This window comes from Ptychodera flava, chromosome 8 (genome assembly GCF_041260155.1).
Source record: "Ptychodera flava strain L36383 chromosome 8, AS_Pfla_20210202, whole genome shotgun sequence".
Classification (NCBI taxonomy): Eukaryota; Metazoa; Hemichordata; class Enteropneusta; family Ptychoderidae; genus Ptychodera; species Ptychodera flava.
Window position 1 is genome coordinate 42,924,193 of NC_091935.1, and position 21,545 is coordinate 42,945,737.

Below are 21,545 nucleotides of genomic sequence, written 5' to 3' on the forward strand. Positions count from 1 at the left end.
ACGGGGCTACAGAATGCTATAAATTCAATAGGGCATTATTGTGAAAAATGGCATTTAGGCATAAACATTCTCATATCAAAAATCATGGTTTTCAACAAATCGGGGAAAATTTTCAACAAATTTAAATTTACTATACATGGTAATGAGTTGGAAAATGTGTCAACCCTTACCTTGGCATAAAGTTAAATATTACAGGAAAACTAAACAGAGCACAAATTGATTTGAAAAACAGAGCTATGAAGGCATGTTTTAAATTGAGACAGTTACTCTTTGCAGAGTCAAATATTCCAATTAAGGTCCATTTACAAATGTTTGATGCCATGATAAAACCTATTCTGCTATACTGTACAGAAGTATGGACTGTGGGCATATGCACAAATGCAAAAACCATACTCACAAACTTAACAAACACAATTGAAAAGTTGCACATTAAATTTTGCAAGCACATACTTAAAGTGAATAATAAAGCATCCAACATAGCATGTTTAATGGAACTGGGTAGATATCCTCTAATTGTTTCAAGCATAACACAAATGGTCAAATATTGGTTAAAAATAAGTAAGAAAGCAGATACAACACTGACTCGTGAGGCTTATGATCTGGGTTGTCAACTGGACAATGCACACATACAGATAATTGGGTGTCAGGAATTAAACAATCGTTGCTGCTCGTAAATATTGGAGATGCCGTGAATGTAAAGATAGAAAATGACAAACAGTTTAAAACTAATTTCATTGTAAAAGTTAAACAGCTATTTGAAAAATGTGCATTTGAATTGATTCATGATGATACCAGACAAGGGCACCATAAAAATAAACTTCGCACATACAGAGAGTTGAAAAAAGATTTCTCTCTCGAAAGCTACCTTCATGTTATAAAAAACCCAGATCACAGATCAGCCCTGTGCAAGTTATGCATTAGTGCACACATACTACACATAGAAACAGGTAGATATAGAAACCTTGATGTCATAGACAGAGCATGCCCAATTTGCCAAAACAAACAAGTAGAAGATGAGATACATTTTCTTTTTCATTGCAAAGGATACACAGACATTAGACATGATTTTTTCAGTAAACTAAACATTTGTAAAAATGCATTCAGAGGCACACAAGACCTTGTAAGCATCTTTTCAAGGACAGATAAAGCATCACTATGTGAATTGGGAAAATACATACATACATGTTTTAAACTCAGACAAGACAAAATGAAAAAGACAAAGTAAACTATTTATGAACCTTTAATATGTTGACCTCATGTATAGATATTTATATTTTATATATATATTATATATACTCTTTCATTGTTGTTTTTTGCAAAACCTTTATTGTACTTTATGATCAAGATCCCAACTGGGATACGATTTCAATAAAGGCTTACTTTACTTTACTTTACTTTACAAAATTAAGGATTTCCTGACTGTATGAAATTATCTCACTAAGGTCATCCTAGGGACCTGTAAACCAAATATTAAAGCTATCTGACCAGTGGTTTTGAAAAAACACATGTATTGATGAAGAAGGTGGATATCTTTGATAGCTCATTTCAGGATGGCCTGACCAAAAATGGCAAAATTAGCTGCAAAAATACAAAATTTATAATTTCATCATATTTTCAATATAATACATTAAGATAATGCCTAGGAACCTGTATACCAAATATCAAAGCTATCAGACGAGTAACTTTTGAGAAACAAATATTTTGACCAAAAATGGCAAAAATCAACCCAAAATACAAAAACTAAAGATTTCATCAAATTTCAATATATCACACTGAGACAACCCCTTTTAACCTGTATACCAAATATCAAAGGCATCAGACAAGTAGTTTTTGAGAAACACATTTTTTGACCAAAAATGGCAAAAATTGCACCAAAATTACAAAATTGCAGATTTCAACATACATTCAATACATCATATTAGGTTTATCTGTAGGAACCTGTAAACCAAATATCAAAGCTGTCAGACGAGCGGTTTTGATAAAATAAAGTTTTGACCCAAAATGACAAAAAAATTCCTTAAAAATACAGATTTGCATATTTCATCACAATTTGAACAAATCTAAGTTGGGTTATCCCTAGGGACCTGTATACCAAATAACAAAGCTGTCTGACCAGCAGTTATGAAGAAGATATTTTACCAAAAATGCCTTTTTTGGCATTAATTTGCATATTTTCAACAATATCAAACCAGATAATAATAATAATAATATTTTTTATTGCTTGCTTGTAAATATAGGATTTACATCACATTTGTGGCAATAAAAGTGTGATACAAAAATAAGTTAAAATTTCCTTCAATAAAGATAAAGTATTACAGTATAATAATAGTAGCTAATAATAAATATAACTAGGTATTTCTTTGTTTATATAAAGTAAAAATATAATCAGCAAGTTGTTCATTAAAAGATAACTCTTGTTTTGTTAGTAGAGAAATAAGCTGATTTTCAGTATCGTCGTTTGGGAAATTGATTTTACTGAAAAAGTACTTTCTTTGGACTTTGTATTTCTGACAGACTAATAAAAAGTGTGTTTCATCTTCAATACTGTTGGTGTTACACTGATTGCAGTATCTTTCAGTAATTGGGGTTTTGGAACAGTGTGTCTCCCTTTTTCAATTGCTAGATCATGATTGCTAATGCGAAGTTTGGTGAGCAATTTTCTTTTCTCACCTTGCAACTGTGTTAAGTAGGGTTCTAATCTAAAATTACGTTTTATTTGGCATACATTCTTAGTTTACTATTTTCATCAGTGATCAACTTTTCCAAAAGACTTCATAATTGTTTGTAAATTTGTTTTCATTAAACCAGTTATAACTTTGTGGTGTTTAAGTGATGGAGCTTTATCAAGGAGAAAGTCCATTCCATTGTCTTTAATTAAAGCACTTAAACAGTTAAACCAGGATCTATTGTTAGTGTTGTTTACCATTTGCTCCAGAAAAGCTTCTTTAGCAAGATTACAATGTGGCAGTTGTACGATATGAAGCCATTGTTTAACAATATTAAGTTTGATCTCAAGTAGAAGTGGGAATTGTCCTAGTTCACCCCTCACAGCGGCATTACAAGCTTGTCTATTACACTGTAAAATGTTCTTACAAAATTTGAGGTGAGTTTTTTCAATTGCTGATTTATCCCACTTCTTGTAATCCATGAAATCTTGTCCCCAAATCTCTGAGCCATACAGTAAAACAGGTTTAATGAAAACATTGAATAGATGTAGGGAAAATTTTATCTTTTGTTGTGCAATAAAACCCTTTTTAAACTATACAAAGATTTTGCTGCTTTATCAGCCAAATTTGTAATTGTGTCACTAAAACTACCATTTGATTTAATTGTCAGTCCTAAGTATGTATAGCTCTAAACAGATTTGATGCATGTACTACCATAGTTAAATAAGTGTTTATCTACCAAAGGAGATTTACTAAAATTAATTGCTTGGGTTTTCTGTAAATTAACATCAAGTTTCCAATTGGAGCAAAATGTGTGTAGTGTATTTAACTGCCTCTGCAAACCTTCTTTTGAAGTAGAGATTAAGACTGGGTCATCAGCGTAAAATAATGAGTTAACTGGGGTATTATTCAACACTGGTGGTTGAGTATTTACTTTGTCTAGATTTGTTTTCAAGTCATTGACATATAAATTGAAGAGACTAGGACTTAGAACACAGCCCTGTTTTACTCCTTTTTCAACTTTCAGGCTGGGCGAGATAAAATTATTTTTTTTGATGTGTATTTTTGTGTTGGTGTACATGTGTTTTATAAGTCTGTATAATTTGCCATTAATGTTATTTTTGAGAAGTTTATGGAAAAGACCAACTCTCCATACCGAGTCGAAAGCCTTAGCAAAGTCAACAAAACAAACATAAATGTTCTGCTTATTGTTAATATATTTATGTATTATTGTCTTCAGGGTAAATATGTGATCTATTGTGCGATGGTTTTTGCGAAATCCAGCTTGATTATTATGTATAATATGATTGTCATCTAAAAAACTATTTAGCCTTTCATTTAGAATGTAAGAAAAAACTTTTCCTACACAACTTCCGACAGAAATGCCCCTATAATTTTTCGGGTCATATTTATCTCCTTTTTTAAATAAGTGTGTCATAATGCTTGTATTCCAGATGTCTGGAAAGTTGGATGTATCTAGAACTGCATTAAATAATTTAGCTAAGGGTTTACAGAGAAAGGGGGGAACCATGTTTTAACAACTCTATACAAAACCCATCAATCCCTGCTGCTTTTTTACTTTTTAAATTTCTAATTGCTAATAACACTTCTTTAGTTGTTACTGATTAGCCTGATTCTTAGTTTCTTCAGATGTTAAACTATCAATAATTTGCTGTTGGAAATCATTATACCTGTCATTTTCAATTGAGCAAGAATTTTTGTAAAATTCCATCCATGTTGCTGCTGAGACACAATCTCCAGTATTATTATCTTTATCATTATTTTTTAAGTACTTGATCAATTTCCACATATCATGTGAATTGTTGGCATGTAGACTGTTTAGTTTATCTAAGTTGTTTTGCCAGAATTGCAATTTCTTATTTTTAACAAGTTTTTTAAACTTCTTTTTCTTTGTGTAATAGATAATTTTTAACTGACTGTCATATGGAGCTTTGTTTAATAGTTTAGCTGTTGCTATTAGGTCCCTTTTTGCTGCATCACAGTTTTTGTCAAACCATTTTGATTTCTTTCTCTTAAATTTTTCTTTCTCTGCTTTTGTCTATTAAAAATTCCACTGCAGGCTTTATCTAAGATGTCATTAAAATGCTTAGTGGCTGAGTTAATGTCAGATTTGTTATTACCAATATTAGTATTCAAAAATTCTGCAAAATCTTTTTGTAGCTCATCTGATGCTAATCTATCCGTGTAATTAAAAAACACATAACTTATCCCATTTCCATTTTTGGGGCATTTGTAACAAATTCACAGTATCTTTAACACTGCTTGGATTAAAATTTGTTAGTTTGAGAAGAGTAGAAATTTGACAGTGATCTGAGAAAATTGTGAAATTGTGTATTTTAAAATACTCAAAGTTATCGATGATGTCTGTTGTTGCAAGACCATAATCTACTACACTGTTTCCATTCCAGTGGTAACATGTAAATTTTCCACAAATATCTCCAGGTAGTCTGCCATTCATAATTCTTGTATTTGTGGTTTTACATAAATCTATGAGGTTTCTACCATACTTATTTTCGATCTTATCCATATTGCAGCGATTAAGATGTGTATCAACAGAATATCCTGGTGGAACTGGTATATGATTTGAGAAATCATTGTCAATAAAATCTGGCAGTAATCCTACTCTGGCGTTAAAATCCCCTAAAATCATGACAGATCCAGAACAGCTATATTTTGTGATCAACTGTTCTAAACGTTCGAAAAATGATTCAGACTTGTTTGGAATTTTCTGGTGCGTTGTAAACAAAGCAAATAAATATATCCTGTTGTAATCTGAAAAAAACTTTTGAAAGTTTGCACCACACCATGTCTTCAACATCTGAATGAACCATTTTTACCCCCTTCTTTATAGTATTATTTACCAAAAGTGAAAGACCACCCCTCTGTTTTTTCTTTTTTCGGACAACAAAAATGTCATAGTACCCAGGAATGTGAAAAGTATGTTTCAATTGTTCTGTGAGCCAAGTTTCTCCAATACCAATAATGTCATGTTGAGTAATATTATTTATAAAGTCACTGTCTTGAAACTTTCTCTCTTGGTAACCCTGTATGTTCCAGTAGGATATTGACAGTGAACTTTGCATATTGCTGTTTTTCTGAAATGTAAAGTTACTCGTATCTGTTGATTGGTATCATTTGCCTATGGCTTTGAGGTGTATCAACATATTTTGGTAAAATGGGGTGATTTCTAGACCAATGAAAACCTTGTGTTGCGTCCCCGTATTGCTGTACCACCGGATTAACAGGATGTTGAAAATACTGTCTTCTCCTGAAAAGGTTTCGGTTCACACCAAGGTTTGGAGCGAGCATATCCTTAATATTCCTTACTAACAGAGCTGTACCCTGGTCATTTAAATGAACATTGTCATGCAAATGTGTTGCTGCATTGATATTGTTGTGATCGATAAACACTAAATTATTATGCATATTGCACATTTTATGCAGTTGTGTGTTTAAAGCATGGAATAATGAATTGCTTTGTCTTGGAATGACTGATGAGATAAAAACTGTTGACTTTGGGAATTTATCTAATGTTACCTGAACCAACTCAGAATATTTGTTTACACATTCCTCTACAGGAATACCACTATCAATATCATTAGTACCAGCATGAATGACAATATTATTATGTTGGAAGCTGACACAGATTGAATATAACTTGTGATTTGAGGAATATTACTTCCTCTAAGAGTTCTCACATGAGTATTTCTGTACACCCTGGAAGGATTGATATCCTTCAGCATAGAGTCACCAACAATGAGTGTCTGTCTTTCTTACAAACTTTACCCTGGGTGTTTTCCACTGTTGTTCCTCAGATGATTCATCTTCCCTTGCAAATGGATTCCCATGAATACTCTCTGCATTCATGAGTGGTGCGAAAGGGTTGGTTGATAGTTCCTGATATTTCCCTTGTTGTGCTGAGGCTTCTCCTCTTTTTCCTTTATCAGCATTTCATTCTGGCTTCTGTTTCATTTTGAGCCTTGAGCAGTGAGTCGTTCATTTTTTGCATCTCTTCAATGGTGTCCTGAAAATGTCTCTGTTGTTGCTGCTGGTTTTGTAGGTTGGTATCCACCTTGGTTTGAGATTGTTGCATCATTTCCTGTAATCCTTGGATGGACTTGTTAAGGTGATTAATTTTCTTATCCAGTTGCTTGATGTCATCTCTGCAGTCAACACACTCACTTGCTTTCTGTGATGATTGCGTCTGTTTTATCACTGTGTACATTTGGTGATGTTTTTTCTGTCATCTTCAGAAGTTTTTGTATATGAGTGTTCTGCTGATTTAGATTTGATTCAAATGATCTTAACTTATTTGCAATGTCAGTGATGTTATGCCCATTTCTAATGAGTTCACAATACTTATGGTCAATTTGCTGAACAGTTTTGAACATGCCTGATAAGGTAGTTGCCAGATCCTGAGTATTTACATTGCAGTTGGATCCTGATTTTACTGATGATGGAGTATTTGTTTTCGTTACTTGTTGCCGTTTTGGAATCTTGGATGGCGTGTTTTCTTTGTTGGACTTCTTCGGTGTAGAATTTTGCAGCTGTTTTGTTTTCTTCATATTTGCTACTGTCTTGTGTGGTGACACTGAATTGCCTGTTGATTTACTTTGTGTTGTGTGATCAGAAATGGTGTTGGTCAAATGATGTAATGACAAGGCAGGTATTGGACTATCAGAGTTCACTGATGATGGCTGAGTTGATGATTCGGTTTGTTGTTCTGTGGTTGTGTCATTGATCTCTTTAAGACATGTCTCTGATATCCCCTCTGTTAAAGTCAGTCTCTCTTTTACCGCCAACAGTAACATATCAAGCTTAGCTGACAGCCAGTCTACGTGGTGACCTTGAAACATGATAGTTCAGTAGAACTGTATACATTCACAGTGACCTGCCCTTCAGATCCGTCCAGTGTGAATTTGAATTGCTGAAGATCTTTCATCTTATTTATAGATTCTGGTCTAGTAGCTGATAAAGCATGAATCCAAGCATCACTAAAACTTGTAGCTTTGTGGGTGTCATTTCCTTCAGTGCAAAATTTGAAACGTACTGGTGACCTCATTGTTTTGCCCCACTCCACATTGATTAATCCTTCAAAATGTTTGTCTACCAAATTACCAAGCCAAGTCTTCTTAATATCTTCCCCCTCCATGTCAAGGTCTTCTAAGCAGAAAGAGTCTTCAGAGCATCTCGCCTTGCTCTTGATTTACTAGTGGCCACGTACCGGTACTCACGTGGTCTTTCATGGCAGCCATTGTGTGGAAAGCAGCAATTGTTCAGAGAACAATAGATGGTAGAATACGGCAAAGAATCCGATGTGCTTTCTTCTTGGCACTCACAAATACTTCATAATCCAATATAACTAACTTGGCAGGATGGATGGCTTATTTCTCTTGATGATTTAACTGGATTTTTACCACAGTGGATATTTGTCAACCATCTTGCGAAGCGCCCTCTCATGTGTTTCATTATTTATTGAAGTTATGTGTAAATTTGAACCTTTGCCACATGTTTGTGACTTCATTGAAATTATTATGTTCAACATAATTAACAATAATCACCGCCGATTTATTCTAAAAGGTCATGAAGTATACAAATATGTAATTAACTGAAATAAAAAAATTTAAGTTATTTGACTGCTCTTATTGTATCACCACTTTGTATAGCAAGTGTAATTACCGTTGGCCAAGTCCTTCAAGCTATATATGCTGAGCTGTGAAAGCTCATTAGATATACAAATTATAAATTAGCTGACATGAAAATGTGAAATGACTTTCGATATTGTTTTAACCTAGTACCTGGTTAAATCATCAATGTACATAGATAGCATGTTTTGCTAAATTTGATCAAGTAAATCCCGGTATATATCCCTAATAAGCAAAGTTTATTAAATATATAAATTAGGAATTGGCTTAAGTAAAAATGCTTAATGATTGTCAATAATGTTGTATCATGGTATCTCCAATATGTGTAGCAAATTTTGTAACCTTTGGTCAAGTTGATTCAGATATATATAGGTTTTGACTGAAGTAAAAATGTGTTTTGACTTTCATTAATGTTATATCTTTGATGTATATAGCAAGTTTCAACAACTACAATCAAGTTAATTCAGATATATATCCCTAATTGGGAAAGTTCATTAAATATGCAAATTCGGAATTGGCTGAAGTAAAAATGCTTATGACTTTCAAAAATGTTGTATCATAGTGGCTTCAATACATGTAGCAAGTTTCATCAACTTTGGTCCAGTCATTTCAAATATATATCCCTAATTAACAAAGTTCATGAAATATGCAAATTAGGAATTGGTTGAAGTTAAAACACTTAACGACTGTCAATAATGTTAAATCATAGTATCTTTAATATACATACCAAGTTTGGTTAATTTTGATCGAGTCAAATCAGACACATATCCCCAGTTAGGAATTAAAGTTCATTAAATAATGGTTCATTAATGGTTCCCACTGCTGATATATCTTGGTGTGATCAACATTTATAGCAAATCTCATCAAATTGCGTGTAGTCGTTTTTAATGTATATACGTTTTTTCTAAAATCATTAATTATGCAAATGAGCAAAAAGTATGCAAGTCACACCCACCAAAAACTAATCAGTTCTTGCCATTTGCTAACTGAATATATGTATTAGATTTGATTCTGATCTGATAAGCCGTTTTTGAGATATCGGACCAACAGACAGACAGACACACAGACGGACAGACGGACAGACAGACAGACAGACAGACATCGCTGCGACATATGCTCACGTGTGTAAACACGTGAGCAAAAAATACAAAAAAACAGTTTCTCAAAATCATATTTTCATCTACACAACAAATATCAAATCAGTAAGTACTGCGGTTCTCAAGATATTTGAGTGGACGGACGCCTCACAAACGGACATACATATATACGGTACATACATACATACAAAAAGACTGACGACAGACGCCGGACGGATACCCATCTGAATAGCTTCTATAGACTATAGTCTATAGTAGCTAAAGATTGTAACAAAGTGGCCACACAGAGGCCATATTGGATCGTATCACAAAAAGAATCGACTTGCATATGTCTGACATATGAAGTAATCCTTGTACCAAGTTTGAATGAAATCACTAGTACTCCAGGCATCTCTGAGATATCTGTGTGAATGAACAGACGCACGCACGGACGCACGGACATGACATAACCTATAAGTCCCCCCGGACAGTGTCTGTGGGGTCAAAAATACAATGGCCGATGTCAAAAACTCAAGTTGAATGGAGGTACAGTTTCGTAAGATATCAGATATGTTATCAGGCTGGTCAATATAATATCTGCAAAAATTAAACAGTATCGGGCCTGGTACTCTAAAAGTGAGATCACTTTCTGGTATTTCGTCCTAGCAATGAAATAAAATAGCAGCTGACAAGATAGATGTCGATGTTAGTTTCAGCAAATTACACAAACTAGTTGAAATTGTGCAAGCTTGGGTCTCAAACATTTCTAATGTACAATCTCCTACAGGACTGTGAATCGCCCTATGATTTTCCAACATTTCCGGCATTCATTTGACAGAATTGTAAAGCTTCCGATTCGTCATGAGTTGTTGCAACATCTGGCTGACCGGAAACTAAACAGGAGCGATGGGTTGAGTGTTTATGTGGTGACAACTCAAACTCGACAATGGAGAAATAGTACCGAGGGGTATGGTCATTGTGTAAACAGAATGCCTCTCACAGTTATTGTCAAGGAGAGCTTTAGAGGTGTAAAGTACTCAGATAAACCCTCGCGTGAACTTCAGAAAGGTGAAAAAAGCCGACCACCTTGGCTTTGGGGACAAACCCACCTGCAACATTTACTTGCTTATAACTATCTACAGTGCGCAACTCTCAATGTCCGACATGGATAGAACTTATCTCCAAAGCATAGAGATTGATTTTAAAAGTTGTTGTTTTGGATATGGCATAGAATATTTACTTAAAATGAGGAAAATAACAAAAAAATCCAGCACAAATACAAATTCAAAATATCTTCATGATGTACATAAAACTGTATAAGGTTCACCTAAGGTACTTGCATACTAATTTTCAAAGCAATCAAAACAGGGGTTCTTGATTTACTAATTTTTGACCATTTTAACATTTTTTAAGGTCATTTGCATAATTTGGGCGATGCAAACTTCATTTCCATGGAATTCCGTCTTTATCCCAGGATGCATCAAACACCACATACCAAGATTAAAGTTTCTCATAATCACATTTTGCATCTACTCGACAAATATCACATCTGTAAGTTCTGGGGTTCTCAATATATTTGAGAGGACAGACATCCTCACAAACGGACATACATACATACAGACAGACGACAGACACCAGACGGATACCCATCCAAATAGCTTCTACAGACTATAGTCTATATTAGCTAAATGTTTGTCATTGATGTAACTTCAGATGAAATTTTATAAAAGTTTCATGCACACAATCATATGCACTTTCAATGATCCCTTTCTAGTTAATATGCAAATTTCACCACGATTTGAACAAATCTAACTGAGGTCACCCTTAGTTGACCGCATATCAAATTTCAAAGCAATCAGACATGCATTTTCAAAGATTTTTAGTCCAAAAACAGCAAAAAATGCCCGAAAAATACAAATATGCGAATTTCACCATGATTTGAACAAACTTAAGTGAGGTCGCCCAAGTGAACTGCGTATCAAATTTCAAAGTAATCGGACTTTCAGTTTCAGAGGAGAAGGCAATTGTTGACGGACAACGCACGGACGGACAGATGACGGAAGACAACGGAAAATAAGCCTATTTGATAAGCTCTGTATCGCTGACAGCAGAGCTATTAAAAAGTCATCACCAGCGGACGTCCTCTTGTTTACATCTATTTAATATTCACACAAGTTGTTTACAACATGACGTAAGGCCATCCAGGAACAGCATATGAGTCAATCAGACTCACTTAGCCCCTTGACTACCTATGGCGCCGGATATATCCCGCCATATTGAATTACCATATACCTTGAGTGCCGGAAATATCCGGCACAGTTAAATAGGAGTATTTGCTTCGTTTTTGTCGCTAAAAATCCCGTAATTTCGGCGTCGGCACTCAGCACGACTAAGATTGATGTATTCCGATCTGGCCTGAATGTGATTGCGCTCCCGTACGTCCGAGTATGGCCAAAATCCGGAAGCAAATGTAATGACCCATGACCTCGACCCTGAAAGGTCAGGCTGATCACAGAAGCATCGCGCTGATTATTTACAGTTTTCAGAAGTACGGACGATCGCGAAGATGTTTATGGTCTGTTTTTTTATTGAAATGAAATGTTTATTTATTGAAAACAAATGATTTATATGTAAATATGTTCTATTAACAGCAATATTCATGAATGAAACTAGAGGAAATACAATTTTTTACTATAAGCCAGTGAAATTTTATAGCAGCCATATTATCAGTATGACTGGTCACATGACTGGCCATGTGTTTGGTCATGTGATATGTTGTTCCCTAAAATGTATTTTTAAATATTGTGAATTATTTTTTGATAAATCATAACCATTTTAGATGCATGTTTCTGCAAAGAAGACATAAAGCAGGCATTTACAAATATAAAATGTGTTGATTTTCAAATACAGAATTATGTCAGATGCTGATGCTTGTGGTTCATTTACTCTGCCTTTTGTGAGAAAAATCTTAAATAGGTACATCTATAAATAAAGTAAAGGGTAGTTATTATCATATATATGTAAAGACAATGCCATGAAAATTGCAACTGTCATTTTATGGATTCAAAACACGTCCTGATGCTTCAAATATTCATATTCTTTGCCAACTCTGGTCACATATATGATGTGTCATGTAATCAGTCACGTGACCTGGAAATACAAAACTTATGTATGAAAAAGGGGGAAATTTCATGCTGATTCAGAAAATATATGGTTTATTGGTACTTACTTATTTTTTACTCTAAGCAGTGTTCATGCAATGACCACACCCAAGATTTTATCAATATTTACATAAGGGGCCTGGTATATAGGAATAAATTGGCCTTGGTAGTCAAGGGGTTAAAGGCCTAGATGATGACATACCACATCCATATTTAAGTTTGAAGGTCATTGCAAAGTGGTTAATACATAGACAGGGGAGCATGAGCGGAAAACACTGTCTATGGATGTCTTTTCTACATGTAGAAATATGTGGAAAAATAGCATCTTGTACATGTTTCAATACAACAATAGTACAGTGCTTGGTCTTCAGCTAATTCCAGACTTAGGCTGATTCCGAAATAATTGTGTTCTGCTCTTATTTGAATGATTTGAGTTGATACAGCTTTGACAATTTTTTTCTTTTAACACAGAACAGGACAGGTACAGGTTTTACCTATAACAATAACAGCAATTTAATACTGAATAAAAATTATATATTTACAAATCTTACCATGTTGACTAGTTCAAAAGGTACCAATGAAGACATGTATATAAGTCTTTGATCTTCAGTGTAGTGTTGAGGGATGCTTGCAAGATTTAAATTCAATATTCTTCTTTTGCTGACCTCTACGGCTACAATTGCAAAATATACAAAAAATAACATGGGATAAAATAACATAAAGGGAAAAATTGCCCCAAAAATTCAAAATTGCAGATTTCATCATTATTTTAATAAATATCATTTAGTACATCTATGGAAACCTCTATACCAAATTTCAAAGCTATCAGATGAGTAGTTTTGGAAATACACATTTTTTGACCAAAAATGGCAAAAATTGCCCCAAAATTACAAAATTACAGAATTCATCAGAAAATCAATATATATTACTTAGTTCATCTATAGAAACCTGTATACCTAATTTCAAAGCTATCAGATGAGTAGTTTTTGAAATACACATTTTTTGACCAAAAATGGCAAAAATTGCCCCAAAAATACAAAATTACAGCTTTCATCAGAAATTCAATATGTATTACTTAGTTTATCTATAGAAACCTCTATACCAAATTTCAAGGCTATCAGACCAGTACTTTTAGAGAAACACATTTTTTGACCAAAAATGGCAAAAATTGCTTTAAAAATGCAAATTTGCAAATTTCTGCACGATTTGAACAAATCTGAAATAGATCATCCCTAGGGACATACGTACCAAATACTAATTTTCAAAACAATCAAAACAGCAGTTCTTGAGTTATTAATTTTTTACCATTTTTACATTTTTAAAGCTCATTTGCATAATTTCGGTAATGCCAACTTTATTTGAACAAAATTCCATCTATAGCCCAGGATGCATCCACACATCAAATACCGAGCTAAAAAGTACAGCAGTTCGCGAGTTTTGGATGTTGATGGACATACTATACATACATACGTACATAGTTACTACAGAAATTATCTGATTCTATGTTTGTTATTCCACAATTTACAAAACTCAATATTGACCATTTGCAATTATAAGTAATTTCTTGTATGACTAGGGAATTCTAAAACAGTGCATGACATCTAAATTGAATATGAAGAGAGCTGAAACTGAGGAAAAATATTCTATTTGTTTAAAGGAGACACTGTTAAGAGAAATATGTGACCAAATTGACACAACAATCCTGAAAATTTACACACCAAAAGTTTGTCATCATTTTTAAATCTGAAGGAAGTCATCATTTGGCAGCCATAAATTTGCAGGCCAGCTTATGGTCATTTCAGAGAGTTTTTGCAAGGAAGTGGTGAAAGAATATTGGTAACAACTCTAACTTTGCAACTTCCCTTTTTTGGAAAAATTTAATTGAGGCATCCCTGGGATTGTTTGCATTAAATATAAAAGCAAACATCAGTTCCACAAAACAAAGTTGAGTGACACTGCAGATGCAAATGGACAATGTTGTAATTTGATGAGCTATGCATCATTGGGACTTAAGCGGTATGTATGTATACTCACAGAAATCAACACTTGGAATGATTTGTAATTCAGTCGGATTATTAACATGGTCTACTGCTTCTTGAAGAATAGTCACTGTAAATAAAAAATAGCGTCAATGACACTGTAGCTCCCATCCTGGACTATTTAGTGTTTGTTCTCTGGTCAGATATTTGAACATGTGTGAAAGGGATAAAGTGCATGAAGTGAAAATACTTAAATGTAATGTACTGGAGACAGTGAAATATGTTTAATGTATTTATTCAGAATATAAAATGGAAAAAATACAGAATTAGATATATCGAATACTGTGATACAACCATTAACTCAACAAGTCATTTACAATGACATAGTCCCCACTTGTAATAGGAGTATTAGTCTTGATGGGGCAGGAAAATGTGGTCATTAAGAAGTATCACTGGAGTGTATATGTTGAGATCTATGGGCACATAGGTCTATGTCGTTGTTCCCAATTTGAAACACATGAGGCATGTCTAAGTTATGGTTCTAAATCAGGAAAAAAGATCAGACCTCTAGCAGTATTGGCCAGCCAAGAAATACATATGCGCATTATAAATGACGTACAAGATGTGACATCTAAAGGTCTAATATCCTATCAAAATTGGAGGGTATAAAGAGATATGCATATATATGTATAATCAAGGTCAAAGGTCATCGAGGTCACATGACATTTTGAAAAAAAAAAATTATATTGCTAATTTATCCCTATATGCCAAAAATCAGATCTCTAGCTCTATTCGCTTGCCCAGAATTAGATGTGTACATAATTAATGAGGTAAAGCGTTTGTTGTCATAAGGTCTCCCATCCTACTAAATACAAAGGACATAGCACTTGTGGTTACTTATTTATTGACATAAACATATATTTTAGGTAAAAGGTCATCGAGGTCAAATGACATTTGGTCAAAAAATTTCTCTCCTATAGTTATCCCTATATACCAAAAATCAGACATCCAGCTCTATTGGCTTGCTCAGAATGAGATATGTGCATAATTGTTGAGGTACAGTATGTGGTGTCATAAGGTGTCCAATCATACCAAATATGAAGGGTGTAGCACTTGTGGTTACTGAGTTATGGACAAATATGTATATTTGAGGTCAAATGGTCACCAAGGTCACGTGACATTTTGTCAAAAAAATTGTATTGCTAAGTTATCCCTATATACCAAAAATCCGACCTCTAGCTCTATTGGCTCGCTCAAAATAAGATATGCACATAATTAATGAGGTACAATATGTGGCATCATAAGGTGTCCCATCATACCATACATGAAGGCTGTAGCACTTGTGGTTACTGAGTTATGGACAAATATGTATATTTGAGGTCAAAGGTCACCAAGGTCACATGACATTTTGTCAAACAAATTGTATTGCTAAGTTATCCCTATATACCAAAAATCAGACCTCTAGCTCTCTTGGCTCGCTCAAAATAGATATGCGCATAATAATGAAGTACAATATGTGGCGTCATAAGGTGTCCCATCATACCGTACATGAAGGCTGTAGCACTTGTGGTTACTGAGTTATGGACAAATATGTATATTTGAGGTCAAAGGTCACCGAGGTCACGTGACATTTTGTCAAAAAAATTGTATTGCTAAGTTATCCCTATATACCAAAAATCAGACCTCTAGCTCTATTGGCTCGCTCAAAATTAGATATGCGCATAATTAATGAGGTACAATATGTGGCGTCATAAGGTGTCCCATCATACCATACATGAAGGCTGTAGCACTTGTGGTTACTGAGTTATGGACAAATATGTATATTTGAGGTCAAAGGTCACCAAGGTCACATGACATTTTGCCAAAAAAATTGTATTGCTAAGTTATCCCTATATACCAAAAATCAGACCTCTAGCTCTCTTGGCTCGTTCAAAATTAGATATGCACATAATTAATGAGGTACAATATGTGGCGTCATAAGGTGTCCCATCATACCATACATGAAGGCTGTAGCACTTGTGGTTACTGAGTTATGGACAAATATGTATATTTGAGGTCAAAGGTCACCGAGGTCATGTGACATTTTGTCAAAAAAACTGTATTGCTAAGTTATCCCTATATACCAAAAATCAGACCTCTAGCTCTCTCGGCTTGCTCAAAATTAGATATGCGCATAATAAATGAAGTACAATATGTGGCGTCATAAGGTGTCCCATCATACCATACATGAAGGGTGTAGCACTTGTGGTTACTGAGTTATGGACAAATATGTATATCTGAGGTCAAAGGTCACCGAGGTCACATGACATTTTGTCAAAAAAAATTGTTTTGCTAAGTTATCCCTATATACCAAAAATCAGACCTCTAGCTCTCTTGGCTCGCTCAAAATTAGATATGTGCATAATTAATGAGGTACAATATGTGGCGTCATAAAGGTGTCCCATCATACCATATATGAAGGGTGGTAGCACTCGTGGTTACTGAGTTATGGACAAATATGTATATTTGAGATCAAAGGTCATCAAGGTCACATGACATTTTGTCAAAATATCCGAGATGTCTGCGTGAACGGATGGACTCACGGATGGACGAACAGACGGACATGACCCAATCTATAAGCCCACTGGACTTCATCCATGGGGACTAAAAATTGTGTCACTGCATCCTTTTTGCAATATGAATACGATGAGAAACTAAATTTTTATTTTTCGTGGCCTTATACACGGGAGTCTATGGAGATCTGCCTAATACATGGGAGTCTATGGACGTGTAAACTAAAAATATGCAAATTTCACCATGATTTGCCCAAATTTGGGAAAGGTCATTCCTATGCACTTCCATACCAAGTTTCAAATCAATCGGACTTGTGGTTTCAGAGAAGAAGATTTTTTGACCAAAAATGGGAGAAAATTACAAAAAAATTCATGAAAAATAGCAAGTCCAAGATACTGACCCAAGATGTGCACAATCATTTCATGTCAGCCCAAAGTACTTACATGCCAATTTTTCATGTAGTCTGCTCAGTGGTTATTGAGTTTTTTCAATTTTGACTGTTTTTACATTTTTTCACTTAATTTGCATATTTTTGACAATGACAACTTCATTTGAACAAAATCTCATCTACAGCCCATCATCCATGTACACACCAAATATCAAGATGAAATGTACAGCGGTTTTGGAGTTTTTGATGTTGACGGACAGACATACAGACATACAGACATACAGACATACATACAGACATTTCCCTAGAGTATAAGAATAGCTTCCATTGCCATATATACATATGGCTATGGGAGCTAAAAAATTATTTACCAATTACACATTGTAAGGGTTACTAGCATGCAGTGGTGAAAATGCAATTGGATGTAGGTTTCCACTAGGACCTGCATTTACCATATTTCAGGTGTCTGTTTGTCTACAAAAAACACACAAAGGTTACAAGTAAGACACCAAATAGTAAAAATGTGAGCTTCAGTAACCTTCATTGCCAGTGCATGATGAAACTGACTATGAAAAGGATCCTGAGGGATATTATATGAACTGAAAGAGAATTTGGAATTTGGAAAGTTAACTTAAAGACGCCCATTGGTTATAAATACCGGATTACATGAAAGGACGCTCATTGTGCAAAGAGACGCCTTGCGAGTAGCTTGAACTGAGAGCTCCAAAGATTGCGGGGTTTTGCCTGTTTTTTAAGAAAATTTATGAAATACAATTGCTCTACAGCAGGGTAAATACCTGATCAATACATAACGACTCTATATTTTTCAAACCGATAAGTTTTCGGGACAATTTTAGTGAGTAATTGTGCGTGGCCAGTGAGAACGTCGACCCAGGGGACGCCGATTGGGATTTGAATACCACTGTCAATCAACCCTTGTGCAAAGTAAGACACGAGTCAGCTGGATGTGTACCTAATGTCAATTAGCATTCGCCTTATCTGCTAACGGTGACTAAAAATAAATAAAATATGTGTCAAGATTTCCAGTATCGAAAGATGTGCGCAATAGTTTCTTCACAGTTCTGCAACTTTTTTACGTACCCGCCGCATTTCTAGAGATAAAAAACGCGATCAGACGACATTCAAGTCGATTACATCTTGGTAAGCGTGGACACGGTCCCTCCACAAAACGTGCCGTGAAGAAGAAAATGTATTATCGATTTCTCTAATGCTGGAAAGTTCGATGCCCTGAAAAGGTTTGGTTTGGTTTTGTGGCTTGTACCGTACATCCAACGATGGCCAATGTGTATGGTACGCCGGGCAAATTTGGATAATACGATTGGACGACAGAAGTCACGCAAAATGGCATATCATTTTTTCTTGTGACAAGTACGTCATCAGCCTGCATCAGATGCTGTTTTCGGGCCAAAAATCGCTCATCACACCAAGCGTGTGTCCGGTCAAGAATATCCCATACTTCCGACAGAGTCGGAGTCAGATAAACGCGTTGTCATTGTCAAACTCATGATGCTAAACTCAGAATGACAAATCAAGAAATGTTCAATACCCCGGCACAGAGGTGTGAAGCGGTACGGTATCCGTGTAGTTTCCAATTATGGAGTGTCGTTTGTACCTCCATGAGTCTACTAATAAACCATAGGCCCCCGAGAAAAATGAGGGTCTATGAATAAACCAAATATTTATTTGACAATGGAGCTAAAAAAGGACTATTTGACTTCCTCTGTTTCGTTCCGTCATCACTTCGAGCGAACGTATCCACGTGAGCAAGTGCCATCGATACCAGTTCTGCTGCATATCGACCGAAGTTCATTACGTCTTAGAAATTTACGAGATTTCCTGTCCGAGTTTTCAAAATGCATCTGATTTTTGTACTTTTTTGGTTCCAATGCAAACGAAGTCTCGCAAAACAAACTGGCATATAATGTAATACACGATAATCTGGACTTGTTTTCTGACTTCCGACCGTCATCTTGGCCTCATAAAAGTTGTACGTTGGCTGGTTGAGTACGTCGGGGTCACGGTTCAGTCTTCAGAAAATACTCAATTTATATTATGTCGACATCGATGTGTCCCAATTTAATAAAACATTAGTTCTAAGAATTTGAGAGATTCGAACGATGCAGATCGTGTCTTTTTGCATACCAGTATATTGACTTGTAATTTTGTGGATCGAGGCATGGCATAGACAGTAGAGGGGGCAAGATGGCCGAGGACACTGTCGCATCCGGCGCCAAGCGACACGCTGCTGGAATCGGTGAAATCTGTAACTCCAAGTATGGTGGAAAGACCTCATGCCAAAATGTACGTACTCTGACGTGCTCGTCGACGCTCGACGTGAATTTATGTTTGTAAATCTATTAATATAGCGGCGTTTGACGCAAAACAATGAAAACGATACCGTGTTGACAGGGTGGAGTACCCACTAATGCGTGAACCTGGGATTGAGAATGGCGGCTTTAAAGGACATAATATATTGTATGCACATGGATAACAAGTAGAAATATTAACCATACATGAAGTTCAAAAGTGTTTGCATGTATGTTGATACACTGGCACAAAACACAAGATTTTCAATTAAACCAAGTGCAGTTGAGTGAACAATGACCAGCATTTAGCCAATTGCAGTTGAGTGAACCATAGGCAGCATTTAGCAAAGTACATGTAGTTGAGTGAACAATGATCAGCATTTAGCAAGGTAGTTGAGTGAACAATGACCAGCATTTAGCCAAGTAGTTGAGAGACAAGTCATCGTTGATGACAAAGTCCCCACTTGTTAATGGGTACTTTGATTACAAGTCCTCAGAGAGGATAGAGTCTTCTTCATTAATTAGGTCTGTGATAAAAATACTTTGATACAGATGGCACTCAATGGCCAAGAATGAGTTCCATGGTGATGAAAACATAAAACAAACGTAGGCCACCATCCTAAAGGTCATTAAATGAGTCAACTAGGAATTAATCGACAGGATGTTGCAAAACATTTTTGCATACTATCCTAACACTAACAGATTATCACCGGTACCATATTTCATAAAGTTTGATGCAGTATTTACAACACTATGAGATCAACATCTGTATCAAGTTTCATTAAATTTGACTCTGTATTTGCGGATATATCACTCTAATTAGGAAAGTTCATTACATATGTAATTACAAATTAATTTTGTGAACACACCACCGCTAAGTTGAGGGAAAGACAGGAGGGTTTATTGCAAAAAGGAGAACGGAAACGCCAACAAAGTATTAAATAAAGCACAAAATGAAACGAAAAATATAAAGCAGTAAAGGGCATAGAACTAGTGCCTTCGCACATCTCAAACTAAGTACTAGCAAAACTTCCAATACAAAACAGTCAAAATAGAAGTAACAAACTAACCTACGAAATATATGAGCAAAATATATGGGAGAGGGCCCCTTCAAGTCAAGCAACCGAGCAACGGTCATTGGTTACCTTGGAATCAAGGTCTGAATGACCTTGATGATGAATCCATCCTGAGAGGCCGCAATGTGGGAAAGGAGTGGAATTCCCGAGAAATGGGGGTCAGGAGGGAATCCAAAGTCCAAACGAAGGAAGTATGACTGAAGTGACACCAAAAGGAGGGAAGAAATTGAGAATGTTAGTAAAGGGGTTCTCGCACCCAGGGGAACACCGTGGTGGTGATACGGCCCGGGGGGAGGGTGTCCTGGGGGACAGGTAAACTGTACGAGCCCAGGTGGAAACATGATGAAACGGAGACGAGGTTCTCGCACCCAAGGGATCACCGCGGTAATACGGCTTGGGGGTCCCGGGGGACAGGTAAACTGTGCGAGCCTGGGTGGAAACATGGAACGAAGACAAGGTTCTTGCGCCCAAGGGATCACCGTGGTGATGATACGGCTTGGGGGGAGGGGGTCCTGGGGGACAGGGTAGACTGTACGAGCCCAGGTGGAAACATGGATGGAACAAGACAAGGTTCTCGCGCCCAAGGGATCACTGCGGTGGTGATACGGCTTGGGGGGGAGGGGGTCCCGGGGGACAGGTAAATTGTGCGAGCT

General features: G+C 35.8%; 1 protein-coding gene across 3 annotated transcripts in view; it reads right to left on the reverse strand.

The window, feature by feature from the left end:
* Nucleotides 1-21,545, reverse strand: part of LOC139139386 (mutS protein homolog 5-like) — a 258,320-nt gene that overhangs the window by 160,952 nt on the left and 75,823 nt on the right. For all 3 annotated transcript variants that reach the window (XM_070708289.1, XM_070708290.1, XM_070708288.1), the window contains exons 5-6: nucleotides 14,604-14,678; nucleotides 13,121-13,242 (exon numbers count right to left, since the gene is read on the reverse strand). In XM_070708289.1, coding sequence (XP_070564390.1) covers nucleotides 13,121-13,242; nucleotides 14,604-14,678 — 197 coding nt within the window. The remainder of the gene's footprint in view (nucleotides 1-13,120; nucleotides 13,243-14,603; nucleotides 14,679-21,545) is intronic.